General features: G+C 37.3%; 1 protein-coding gene across 2 annotated transcripts in view; it reads right to left on the bottom strand.

Moving 5' to 3' along the window:
• The window catches only part of LOC122791569 (ras-related protein R-Ras2-like), an 856,887-nt gene that overhangs the window by 185,830 nt on the left and 656,622 nt on the right, over positions 1 to 14,435 (bottom strand). For both annotated transcript variants that reach the window (XM_044059327.1, XM_044059326.1), the window contains exons 2-3: positions 9,704 to 9,791; positions 8,991 to 9,093 (exon numbers count right to left, since the gene is read on the bottom strand). In XM_044059327.1, coding sequence (XP_043915262.1) covers positions 8,991 to 9,093; positions 9,704 to 9,791 — 191 coding nt within the window. The remainder of the gene's footprint in view (positions 1 to 8,990; positions 9,094 to 9,703; positions 9,792 to 14,435) is intronic.

Here is a 14,435-nt window from a genome sequence, read left to right as displayed (position 1 = left end):
ACAACATTTCTAACTAAGTGACACAGACACACTCCGGGTTTTAGACCTTTATTAATGACATTACACACTTTTCCACAGGCTCACTCCTTTATTTGTTATAACGGTGCATATGGAAGACATATTCAAGACATATTATTACCTTTATTAATAGGTTAGAACACTCTTTCAGGCTCACTCACTTATTTTATATGACAGTACCTGCAGAAATATTATTCCGGACATATGTTACCTTTCTTAATGGGTTACTACACTCTTTTTCTGGCTCTCTGACTTTATCTGACAGTACATGCAGAGGACTTACTCAGGCCATTTTACGGCTGTATTATTGGACTACAACACTTTATTTCATGCTCTCTCCCCTATTTTATATAACAATACATGCAGAATAATCACTGAAGTGCCTGGTGGCACAGCCTATCTGCATTGGCTTGCTGATTCGCAGCACGGTCACTTGCAGCTGTAAAGTAAATAAAGGGATATTGAGACATACCTATCTGTTATACAGAATCAATTATCAATTCTAACATACTGCATTCCATGGCTACCTACTCAGTTGTGGGGCATCCTGCATCCCACGGGCCTCCTGTATCCATTGGTTCAGGTGGTCCTGCTTCCGTCTCTTCAGCTCTGCATGGTGGTGACGGACCTGCTCACCAGTCCGAGGAACGCCTGTGACACTGGTGAGGTCATGAGCTAACTGGTTAAAAGCCTCTGCCTTGTACTCCGTTCCCTTGGAACTGGCCCTGCAGGAATCTTGACTCATGACTGTGGACAAGGAGCCAAACCATGTATTTCAACTCCTTGATGCCCCAACGTTGCGCTCAGAAGTGTGTACCCTCTCCAACACCAGCAATTCTAACTGCAGATGTGAGCTACAATCAGTTATGGTGAGTATTCCCACCTATGGGGCTTAAATATGCCGCATTTCCCACACTTTTTTGTGCTTGGCCATTTTTGAAAATATTCGGCTGACTGCAGACCTGCTTAGTAATGGTTAATCTACCATTACTAAGTATATGTATGCTAACTGAGCCGTTTCTCCTAAGTTGTCATGGCTTAGTGGTTCTGTACTTTGATTATGATACACAGAGTCCTGGGTTCGAACCTTGTCATTCATTTTATCTTCATACTGTCCAGACAGGCTAGGGGGGGTGTGGCTGCGTTTAAGCAACTTTGCTCTACGTTGCTCCACGGTGCCCTGGTTGGCGCAGCGCGCATGTCTGTGCAAACACATTGTGCTGGTTAAAGCGCTATTTCGCTATGGGCACCTCTATTGTGCTGGGTAAAGCGCTCTTACACTTTGAGCAACTCTACTGCACTGGGTAAAGCGCTATTAAACTATGGGCAACTCTATTGCGCTAGGTAAAGTGCTGCTTAACTGCAAGCAATTATATATCAGGATCCTTCAAAAATATATATTTTTTTCACTGATACATTGGCCATTTCACTGCTTTTTACTAATATTTTAATCATATTTGTCGGGTATTATTCCATATACTGATTTAAAACATTAAGAAAGGGAGTGGTGGGACTTGAACCGTGAATGCCTCTTTTTTGTGCGAACGCTCTATTATTGCTATTTGGTGTGATTTGCATAAACATTCTTTCTTATACTCTTCCATGTCGGAATTTCTAACTACAGTTAAGCAATGGGCACACCCGTGCACACACTCGCAAATACGGGCAGCTATTTCGGGAATTTAAATAAAATAAAATTAATGTTTTACTTTTTATAACTGTGATAGGGGTTTACAATGTAGGGAGTGTGGTGTTGGGTGCAAAGACATTTGAGGGAGTGTGGTGTTGGGTGCAAAGACATTTGAGCAGACTCGCTGTTGTGTAATTTAATTTTACTTTTCCAGACCTTGCAGGGGCGTGGACATTTAGACTGCTCGGCAGTTGGACACGCCCCCTGCTTTCCTACACTGTCCGTGTAAGACTTACGGTCGAGTCAGCATGCCATCATGAATATTCATGGCAAGCTGACGTCATACCGTTCAACTGTAGCCTCCGAGTAAGACTTATTAAGTCTTACACGGAGGATTAGTGAATCCGGGGGTTTGTTAATCAGGCTGACTGAGGGCAGCCTGCAAGCAGATTACCCAAATGTAATAACTGCAACAGTGAAACATGAAGAACATCTTCATTGCTTAGATCTCTGCATTCCCTGGGGCTGTTGTCTGGAGGGTCTGCTCCCCCTGGGTCTGGGCTGAGCTGGCCTGGAGGAGGCAGTAAAGGACCAGTGCTTGGAGGGGCAATACCTACTGAACCTCGGTGGCTGGACCTGCAAGAAGTCTTTAACTGTCTGCATAGATTTAGCTTTTTCTTTCATCTTTTTTAAGACCTCTTCAGCCTTGGTGCCAAATAAATTGTCTTTGTTCAGGGTGCATCCAATAATTTGGATTTGACAGTGGTGTGGCAAGGTCTGTTCCTTAAGCCAAGCATGCCTTCTAATGACAAAACTAGTGACTGCTGCCCTGCAAGATGCTTCTAGGGCATCAAAACCACATTGTAAGGTGTGCTTAGTTACTTGACTTGCAGAATGCATTAACCCGGCTCTATTTTCTGCACAAGCAGGAACACAAGATATTTTTTGTTTGAGGAGTTTCATGGTATGTTGCTGATAATTCAGCATGTGGAACTGACAATTTAATGCTCTAATAGCAAGAATAGCAGAAGAGTATACTTTTTTTACCCCATCTGTCTAATGCTCAGTAATCCCTATGTGAGGGGGTGGGATTCTTAGCTGAGGTTGCTTTGATTCCTTTAGGTCCTTGAGAGATGACCTCAGGGTCAGCAGTAGGATTTGTGAAAAGAAATTTGTGAGAGTCAGGGACTCTAATACCTGTCAGGTTTCCTGGGAGCAGGAATGAGGGTGTCAGGAGTCAGACTGGATTCCATAAAAACATCATCCACAACATCCAGGACAGGAGGAATGGCAAGAGGTCTGTGCTGTGATAGATCTAAGAATTCCCCAGCCTCTTTTTAGACTGAGAAGAGTCTTGACATTCCCATTTGGAATGCTCCCTTAAAGTATGTAGGGTTTCCCCAAAGGAAACATCCTCAGGTGGAGAGGCTGAAGGGATGGATTCCTCTGCATCAGAATCCTCATAAGCAGAGAGGGGTTGCATATCTTCACATTCAGATGCATCAGATTCATTGGACTCCTGTTCAGATAAGATTACTGGGAACAAGTCTCTTTCTTTTGGAAGGGGTAGCCTTGCTTCCTCTAATACGCATTAAGGTCTTCCGCCATTTTAAGCATTTGAGACTGAGCCAAGGAAGTAGGTGCCTGAGCTTGGGTTGTCGGTTTTTTTGGTGTGGTTCATACCCTGGGCCTTAGAAACTCAGTTGTTTTTGAAAGAACTGAAGACGCGAAAGAAGTCATTGGTCTGTGTCGAGTATCGGTAGTGCAAAGCAAATTCCTTGAAAGCCGGTGCCTGCTCAGCGGCTCTGGACCCAACCAAGGTAGAGATCCGCAGGATCCTTAGTCGAAGAAGAGTCTTGTGGCATACCGAACTCCAAAAGCATCTTGGCAGCGGCCTTCAAATCCACAGAAGTGGGCATCAGGGGCTGCGCCTCACTGAGGACCAGAGAACTGTTAACTAGCTTAACGGAAACATTGTCAACAGTTTTGGACCTGTGTGGTCTGTCTCTTGTCTTTATCCTTATGTTTTTTTCGAAAGATTGGTAGTCGGATCAAAGCCATATCGGAATTCGAGGACTGAGAGTGAAAATATCTAGCTACAATAAGGGCCCAATGACGTACATTTCTGGCATTAAACAAAGCACAAAAGCTACAGTGGGGGACTTCGTGGACTGGGCTTAAACAGGTGACGCAGTAAGAATGGAAGTCTTGGTGTGGGATTTGCTTTCCACAGGCGAGACAATTGTTAACTTTTTCTGACATCGGTTAGAGCAAGAGAAAAGGATCCCCAATTAGGTAATTAGCTTTACAAGGCTTCAGTTCAGAAACAAAAACTCAGGTAGCAGCTGACCGGCACTCATGCAAACTGCTTCTGCTTTATTCTCCTCGGCAAGAAAGACTGATGTAATGGTGCCGGCTGTCTGTTTTTATACCACTGACAACCTGACGTCAGTCCTGGAGTGACAGCAACGACAGAAATACTAAGGCTCTGGTATTCGGGCCAACTGAGGGCTACCCCTGGCAGGATAACCCAAATGTGCTGACCGCAACAGTGAAAAATGAAGAACATCTGCCATTTACATTTAGGCCTGTGTTTCATAATCTTACCAAAGTTATCATTGCTTTGGCAGCAGATGAGTTATAGCGTTTGAATAAAAATCAATGCCTTTATTTTAGAATAAACAGTAAGCACTTTCCTCTCATACATACAATAATGGCACTTCATCTTAGTATTCTGGAAAGTTTACACAACTTACCTTTGTGATGTAGAAGCATTTCTCCCTTTTGGTCTGATGATTCTTAGTAATATTACGGCTATTTTGGGGAGTTTTTGGTGTTGATTTGTTACATATTCTTTGAAATCCCAGTATAAAAGTCGTCAAGGAGTTTATATATATATATATATATATATATATATATATATATATATATATATATATATATATATATATTTCAATTTCACCAGTAGAGTACGCCGAGATTTGCAGTGGGAGGGGCTACAAAAATAAGAAAAATATGACACTAGTAATAGCTCACCTAAACAGAATTTCCAGGTTAATACCACCGTATTCCATTCAGCACCTTCTTTATATGCTATCTAGAATGGGACGCACGAAAGGCAGGTAGGATAAGGGATGATTCAGGGTGCTAAGGATATTCAGTCATCAACACCAATGGCCATGTTAGGCAGAGGAATAAGCCCTGTCCACAAGTAATAAAGTGAAAATGATAGAGTACACAATAATTTCAGCTAGAACACTCACAGATTTGTTGCTCAAGACAGTAAGCGAATGGATTACTAAAGAGAGGTCTATTCATAAACCTCAGTGTAGTCTCTTCATAATGCAATTGATATCACCACAGACGTTAAACACCCAACAGAAAGATAACTAATGGACTGTACACACATTGTTCAAAACACCTTTATGTAGATGTCCTCTCCTCCAAAAACTCCACTACATTTTGCAGTGTACACCATCTAAAGAAAGTTAACGTCCTGCAGCAGATGCACAGAAGTGACCCAGTTAGAAAGACCAAGAATAAACAAAGAAACATACAAAGAAGTTCACAAACCTTATCAGTGTATCAAAAGATTTGTATAAATCAATTTTCTTACAGTTAATGAAGTATGAACATGTACTTTTGGCAGATTATCGGTCTCCTTCCTTCCATCATCAAATAATCTCAACACCAGGACAATCTTTCAAGCAATCCAAGTACAAATCTAGCATAGAATATGTCTTCACTGTGGTCAAACGTGTCCATAGACAGTAGCGGATTATAATAGAGGCGAGAGCCTTCAGCTCAAGGGGACCAAGACTGAGGTTTTGTAACTTTCTGCACTGCTAACTAATTTTAGTGTACATACTAAATTAACAGAACAGCTGCTTATGTGAGAAACACTTTTTTTTTTTTACTGAAACAAACATTTTAAATACCATTGCACAGCTTACAAAAGCATACAAGTATGTTGGTGGTTGCACTGATCCAGACGTGTGAAAAGGGCATGGTCACTGGGTCCTCACATATGTGATTTGTTGTTCAGTGACGGGCAAAAAAAAAAAATTAATTTTCTGAAAGGGCATCTTAAGCCACTACATTTTCAGAAAGATAAATAAATAAAAAAAATCACCAGTATTTGCCTTGATCTATTTAGCTGCAGTTTTTTTTTTAATATAAGACTGCATCCTTGCCATAACAGGATGACCCTTATCTCAAACTTTACTTAAAAAGAACCATACAATTTTTCACATGCAAGGAGTGCAAAGACCAGTTTAAAAGCTGGACACATTTTATGTTTTAGTTTCACTACATCTTAGTAAAAAAAAAATCAAATATTTCATTTCCAGTCAGAAGCTATTTTCTTGTTTCCATACTGTTATATGTAATTAGTACAGATCATACTTCAAGAGCTACAAATTAAGTTTTATCTTTTTTTTCAATTTGCTTGCATACATTATCCATTTTCAGAACTCTCATAGTTTAGTAAAACTACTAGAATAATTCTTTTCTATGTTGTAGTGGACATCAGTAAACAAGATTTTTAGTTGTTTACATATACTGGATTGCTGGCAGTTACATCCATTCACAGTCTGAATAAAACTTTGAATGTGCTCGCACATGCACACCCACACTCCCACACATGTACAGACTTAAGTACTTGCACCTACAAATTCATCAGATTACATAAAACTACATAACTACTGTTTTTGTTTTGAAGAGAAAAAGTGTTTGGATTAAGAAGGTTGGGCATTCCAAGAGAAAGAGCTACATGGAGTCAGGAAAACAAGTTTTGTGTGACTACAGAAAAAAAAAAACTCTGATCTTGTGGCAGACTGTAATAGGGGTGACTCAGGAAACCATCTGGGGCCCTCTGCACCAACAGGGGTGTCACGCTGACCACCCAGTATCAGCTTCATACTGTTTTATTACATTCAGCAATGCTAACTAATTTTAGTTTACATATATGCTGAGCATAACAGCCACTCACCTGATACATAATGGGCCGGATTCATGAAGGCCTACACTAAGTGTACACACTATGTATATACTGTTCTGAGTGAAAAGTCAATACAAGCACAGCTTCATGTGTACACTAAGTGTGCACCATTCTGAAAGAATAGGCAGGACAAGCATAACTCCTACCGTCTTCCTTCTAATTTTAGTTTTCCTATGTATATTCCTGCAGCCTTAAATATTAGTTTTCCTATGTATATTCCTGCAGCCTTAAATATTGAGAGGCATTCATAAAGATTACCACAAAGCGTAGACTACATGTACACTTATTTAACAGACAGCACAAAAAATGTGGTAGGGATGTTCTTGAATACAGATCATGTACACTTAATCCAGCCAACCATTTTTATTTTTTAATAAAATAAAATAAATAAATAAATAAATACTACTGCACAAGCACAGTTTACATTTAAGTGTGCCCATGCATGTGCAGCCATGGACGGGTATGAAAAGGGCAAGGGAGCATACCATGCACATGCTGGAATGCAGTATTATTTAAATATTTTGTGGGTGCTTGCACTATACTTAAATGACTTTTGAATATCCTACTTTGAAGACCCGTCTCTCCCAAACTTGTAAGGGAACTGCAACTGCCCAGATACCTTCAGCACTCGTGGTTTGTTTCTTTCGGCTTTTCCCGGTTAGGGGTCGCCACAGAGGAACTCCGGTCCGGTAATGATTGGCAGTAGATTTTGACGTGTGGGCTCGCCAGGCCTAACGCACAACCTTCAATGAAGGAATGGCCATTCACGCATGTCGCCACACAGAAGACTCTCTGACTGAGAATCAAACGGGCAACGTCTAACTGTGAGGCGACAACGCTACCGCAGCACCACCACCGCAGCACAGCGAGATAAAAAAAAATTACTTCCAGTAGGCAAGCAAGTATGGTCTGTCTGGGTTGTTGGGCTGGTAAGGTACAGTGTGCATAAAATAGAGTTTGACATGCATTATGTGGTCAGCACTTTATCTTATTACAGGTTGATATCCGAGATACAAAAGGAATTTTCCTGGTACAAGATAGGTTGTGGGAACTAGTGAGCAACTATGCATTTTGACTGTGGCCTTCATTTTACTTATACATGGTGCTAAATATGATGGGGGGGGGGCAGAACACTTAATCCACCACTGGCCACACACTACTGACTGACACAGCCCAATTGCTGAATACTATGATGATGAGCCTGCTTTGGTAATGAATGTTTTCATTCATAATATTTCAGCAGATTATAAAAGGAGATAGAGAAGTGCTGTCTCATGGCATGCTCCATCTTACACCACATACAAACAAGTTACCAAACCCAGTGGTCACTCCACATTTACTTTTTCAATTTAATGAATCAAACCCCCCCCCCCCCCCCAAGATTACGAAGGCCAACTCAAAAAAAAAAGAAAACACTGGCCGATTATAAACACTGTTTCAATCCACACACACCTCCTTTCTAACCATCACATGGCAAAACACCACTTATCTGAATGCCGTAGCTTCACAAAGCATACCACATTGTTGCTATAATTAACACCAACAGATGGGAGATAATGAATATAGAGATCTATGTTTAGAAGACTGAATATCAATGCCACAAAACCCAGCTGCCAGGGATAAGCAATTACATGGACTACAGTTAGATCGCCAACATTATGGCACACTGTGCAGTGTATGGGTTGAGGGTGTTATTTGTGGGCCATTATGTGTGTGTTCATTCCCAACTGCACTACCTTACAATCTATGCCTCTGGTTTCTGACAAGTACTGCACAAATAGTTGCAACACCCACCCTGCTTCTGCCACAAAGAGCTACAGAAGGCTACTTTATGCTTCTCCTTTCTCTAAAGTTGTGAATAAACATCCTGCTTGTGTGCCTGAGGGGCCGGCTGCATCTGAGCTACATTGCTCATAAATATTCACAAGATGATGGTAATAACATCTAGCTGTGCCCAAGCAAATGTCATGCTTTTCATTATCACGAGCAGTTTCACTACTAACTAACTAACTTAGCCTTCAACAAGAAGCCTTCAGGAAGCATAAATGATGGTCCAGGGGGGGGGAACGCAGCCTGAAGTCTTATTTCCTGTTTAAAGTGATTTCTGTATTTAGTATAGGCATCTTTACCTGGAGGGAGCAGTATTAGATCCTAGTGAAAAAAAATTATCAAAGCTTACAAGTCTCGAGCAGACAGTCACTTCTTAGCTTTTTTATGAGAGGTTTTCTTAATACCACTTTGTTTACTTCTAGCAGCATTAACAAGACAATTTGATTTCTACGACTGCCAATTATTTTTCCATTTGTTTTCTGTATACATATTACTTATAGCTGCAAAACTCACCTTGCCCTGTCATTGACAGCAAAAACAAGAAGGAAGCCTTCACCAGACCGCATGTACTGTTCTCGCATTGCACCAAACTCTTCCTGTCCAGCAGTATCTAAAACTAATAGGCAGATGAATTGTGTAAAGAAATAAATAAATAAAAATAAAAGTGCATTAATTCTTGTTACATCTACCTTAACAGTGGCCAACAAGAATATAAAAATAGTACCGTAAAGGAAAACAGTGTAAAATGCTAACAATCTGCATGAGCCATCAAAATCAGATGCTAAAATATACCCACAATCAAAAGATAAACACAAGAACAGTGGGAATCACATCTTTCATTACTAATTGGCAGTACAACCATGTAAAATCATAAAGCAAGGCTGAGAAGTTAACTTGGGTGAGAGGACATATCATTTAACTCTATTCCAACAAAAGGAAAAAACCCGCTTTTTGAACTCGTTCTCCAGCATTAGCATTTCTGGGCTTTAAAACTCTACCCACATATTTGATTTACTAGTCATAACATAATAGTCAAAGGAAGGGCAGCCACGGTGGTGCAGCAGTTAGCGGTGCCACCTCAGGTATGACAGAACAGGAAATATAGGTATGAGAGAGAAAAATATTGTAATTAAAACATAACACATTTCCATGTTGAATCATAAAACATGCAAGCTTATTTTAGTGTGCATTAAACTGATGATTAACACCAGACTTTACGAACTTACTGTCTAGCCGTGTTTCTTTACCATCAATGACGCATACTTTAGTGTAGGAATCCTCAATTGTGGGATCATAGTCTGATACGAAATAGGACTGTGGAAAAAAAACACACACACACATCAGTTCCCTGTTAAGTACCTCTGCTTATTATTAGACATTTGGTAATTCAGCTGCCAGTTAGGAAAAGACTACAAAATGGAAAAAAAGGCAAATTGTTCAAATAACAGTATGCAAAACTTAGCTCATTCACCATAGATGAGCTGTTGAGATGGTCAGTAGCGACAGACACCAGAAGTGCAACATACCACACACAGCATTCAATCAAGCCAAGAATGCAGGAGATCACTGACGACTGGTACAAAGGGGTGGGTAAAACATGAATGTTATTTAGTATAGAAATATATGCTAGGTATTTTATATTTTATCCTACATACATCAATTTACAGTAAGACAGGTCACTAAGGAAATTCAGACTGTTCATTAAGAAAAATTAAAAGTGATATTCGTCATCTTCGCTTGCACAGTAAAGGTTACACTTTCAAGCCAAATCTTTTGGGAAAAAAAAAAAAAAAAAAAAAAAAAAAAAAAAAAAAAAAAAAAAAAAAAAAAAAAAAAAAAAAAAAAAAAAAAAAAAAAAAAAAAAAAAAAAAAAAAAAAAAAAAAAAAAAAAAAAAAAAAAAAAAAAAAAAAAAAAAAAAAAAAAAAAAAAAAAAAAATTTTTTTTTTTTTTTTTTTTTTTTTTTTTTTTTTTTTTTTTTCTTTTTTTTTTTTTTTTTTTTTTTTATTTTTTTTTTTTCTGTTTTTTTTTTTTTTTTGTTCTTTTTTTTTTTTTTTTTTTTTTCTTTTCTTTTTTTTTAAAATTTTTTTTTTTTAAAAAAAAAAAATTTTTCACACACCAAAAAATTAATTTTTTTTTTATTTTTAATTTTTTTAAACACTTTTTTAAAAAACAAAATTTTAAAATATAAAAACCCATATTATATACTATATTAATACTATAAAAATCTTTTTATTTAAAATACAATAAATGATATAAACCCCCAATAAAAATTATACATATTTCACTGTTTTAAAAAACACTAATACCAAATATAACTTAACATTTATAATCCCAACAAAAACTTATAATTTTAAAAAAAAAAAATTTTAATTGCATTGACAAATATAATAAGCCATTATCTTAAAACAAAAATAATTAATTATTACACCCAAAACAATATTAATTAAAGTAAAGAATTTTTTATATTAATGAAATAAAATATCTTTTTTATTAAAATATTTTTTTATTCATTCAAAGGGAAAATATTTTAATAATATATAACATCATAAAAAAATACATTATAATTTTTAAACTTTAAAAATTTTAATAAAAATTTTGTATATTTAACTTAACACAAATTAATTAGGGGGGAAAAAAAAATTTTGGGGGTTAATAAATATAATTAAATATAATTATATATATAATATATATATAATATATAATAATATATATATAAAATATAAAACATATATAATATATATATATATATATAATTATATAAAAAATTATATATATATATAATATATATATATATATATATAAAAAATATATATATTTTATATATATATATAAATATAATATATACATATAAAACAAACATATATATATATAATATAATATATATATATAATATATATAATATAACAAAAATATATATATATATATATAAATATATATATATATATATATATTTTATACAACAAATTATATATATTTAATTTATAATACCAATTTTTTAATTTTAAATTAATTTTTACCCCTTTTTATTATATATTTTTCAACATAAAAATATAATTAAACCCATTATATCATAAATTTTCCTTTAAATAATAACCTTAATACTATTTTATTAATAAATTTTATAATCTTTCCACATTTATTTATTTATTATTAATTTAATATATATTTATTTTTATCACATTTCCATTAAATTTTAATTTTATATATACAAATCCAACACTATCCATATAATATTTTTTAAAAGGGGAAATTTTAATTTTTATTTATCCCTTTATATTTTTTTTATTTATTTTAATACCCCCAAACATTTATAATTATTTATAATATAAAACATATTATTAATTAATTTCATTTTATCCTATATAAAATTTTTTTAAAACCCAAAATTTTCCCACTTTTTAAATAAATTCACAACTTTATTAATTATTTTTAATATTACCCCCTATTTAATTTTTCATTTTTTCCAAAAATATATACACTTTTTTCTTTATTACCATTTCGGGCAATTTTTTTCTATATTTTAATTTTTTAATCATTATATTTATATTAATTTAACATTTTTTTTATAAATATATCCCAACAAACCCCCAAATACCTTTCCCATTTAATTTTATTACATTCCAAATTTAAAACCCATTTTCTTTTACCATTTTAAAAATTATAATATTTATATTTAATTATTATTATAATCCGGGGGGGGTTATTGGAAAAGGGCTTTTCCCCGAGGTCCTTTTTGGTTTGGCCCCCCTTTTGTTAATTTTGGCCCCTTTTTGGGTTGAACTGTTTTCAAAGGGAAAAATAACCATTTTTTAAACCAGGATCTCCCTTCCCCCAAAGCCCGGGGGGAAGGACCCAATGGGGCCCCAATATTTTTATTTTATTCCAGATAAAACCTTTTCCGGGGGTTTGAACCGTTCCCCCGGGCAGGGGCCTTTTTATTTCCCGGGTCCTTGAGGAAACCAAATTTTGTGGGAGGGAAATTTTCGGGGTCACGCCATTTTTGGGGTTTACTTTCCTTTAGTGGGCCCAAGATTTAAACGGGTTTTTTATGGGGGTTTTAAGTTTTTGGATTTTTTTTTAAACCCGGCACCCCGGGCACCGTTTGGCCCTTTGATTTTTGGGGGGTTTTTGGGGCTTTAGGCGCATTCGGGGCTGGGTTTGATAATTTGGGGCCCTTTTGGGGGGAAAAAGGGATTTTTACCTCCCCTGACTGGGATTTTGGAATTTCTGTTGGGTTTGGGTTTTAAAAATTTTTTTCCATTTTGGGAAAAATTTTGGGAGCATAATTTTGGGTTCCCCCGGGTTTCCCAAAATTTTTTAATTTAAAAACCTTGGGGAATTTTCCTTTTTTTTCCGGGTGCAAATTTTTCTTTCGAAGGTTTGGCCCTTGTTGTTTTATGGGGCCCTTTTTGGGGGTTTTTGGCTAAAGTTTAAATGCCCCCTTTTGGGGATTTTCTCAACGGGTAGCCCCCCTTTCCCTTTGGGTTAGGTTTATGGCGGGGTCCCCAGGGATTTTCCCCCTTTTGGGGGAGGATTGGGGTTTTGGTTTTTTTGGGATTGCAGGGTCCAGAAATTCCCTGGGGTTTTCCCTTAAAATTTTGAAAATTTATAAAGGGGGATTTTGCGGTTTGGGTTATTTTCCCGGGGGGTTTAAAGGGGATTCCAGGTTTTAGGGTGGGGAAATTTGCTTGGGGGGAAAATTTTTAAAAGTGGTTTTTTGGGCAGGGGGGGGTTCGGGAAATGGGAAATCCAGGGGTTTTTTAGGCCCCTATTTTTAATGAGGGATACCTTTTCCTTTTTGGGAGCCAAGAGTCCCCATGGGGGATTTTTTCCAGGTCCTTTGGGGCCCCCTTTGTGGGAGGGAAAAAGTTGTTCCCATCTTTGGGGTTTTAAAAAATTTTTGGGGAACCTTTGGGGCAGGGTTTTTTTTTTGGGTTTGCTCCCAGTTATTTTTGGGAGGGAAATTGGGCCCAAATTTTTGGGGTTTTTTGTTTGGAGGGGGACCTTCAAAATTTTCCCTTTTGGGGAAGGGCCCAAAGGGGGTTCCTGGGTTTGGGGGGGGGGTTCTGTAGCAGGCAAAAACTGGAAGGGTTTTTACCCATTTTTAAATTAAAAAAACCTTGGTTTACCCTTTTATGTTTGTCCCAACCAACCTGGGGGTTTTTTGGGTTATTTTTGAATATTGAAAAACCCCCCCTTCCTTTTGGGTTTTTGGTCCAAGTTTTCCCTTTTGGTATGGGGTTTTTTTTAGGGGCTGGGGTCCCCGGGACCCCTTTGCCAGGTTTCTTTTTTTAGGGGAAGATACCCATGTTTCCTGAAGGGGTTTTAAAAAAAGGTTTGGGGTTGGGCCTTTTTTGGGGGGGTTTAAGGATTCCCCTGGGTTTTGAGGGGGGAAATTTCTTTGGGGTTTTTTCCCTTTGGGGTTTTTGGGGGGGTTTTGGTTTTTGAGTTGAAAAAGGCATTTTAATGGGGTAAAAACCTTTGGGCCTACCAAAGCCCCAGGGGTGACAGGTCCAAGGTTTCCCTCTTGTGGGGGGTCAAGTTTTTCCCCCATAAGGCTTTTGGATTTAAAAAAATTTTGGAACCTTTCCCAATTTTTGGGAAATTGCCCCCATCTTGTTTTATTGGGCCCCAAAATTTTGGTGGGGAAGATTCTTTTTTCCGGGTTTTCCGGGGAAGGCCGGGGGTTTTTAAGGGGGTCGAGGGGCTTCTAAGGCCTTTTTCCCCATTTTATTTCAAGGATGTCTCAGGTCTTCCCCCAAACCGGGAAAATGTGGGTTTTTTTATTTGTACTTCCTTTTTGGGTTTGGCCGAAAAGGGGTTGGGTTAAAAGGGTGGGGGGGTCCTACCCAAACCAGGCGCTCCCCGTTGATTTCTCCTTGTTAAGGGGGGGCGGGCATCGGGGTTTGCCGGGCTTGAGTACCATTCCCAATTTTTACCCCTTTTTTTTTTACCTT

Source organism: Protopterus annectens, chromosome 17.part0 (genome assembly GCF_019279795.1).
Source record: "Protopterus annectens isolate FY-2018-M chromosome 17.part0, PAN1.0, whole genome shotgun sequence".
Classification (NCBI taxonomy): Eukaryota; Metazoa; Chordata; order Ceratodontiformes; family Protopteridae; genus Protopterus; species Protopterus annectens.
Note: the sequence above shows the minus strand (reverse complement) of the source record. Positions and strands in the feature narration are given on the sequence as shown.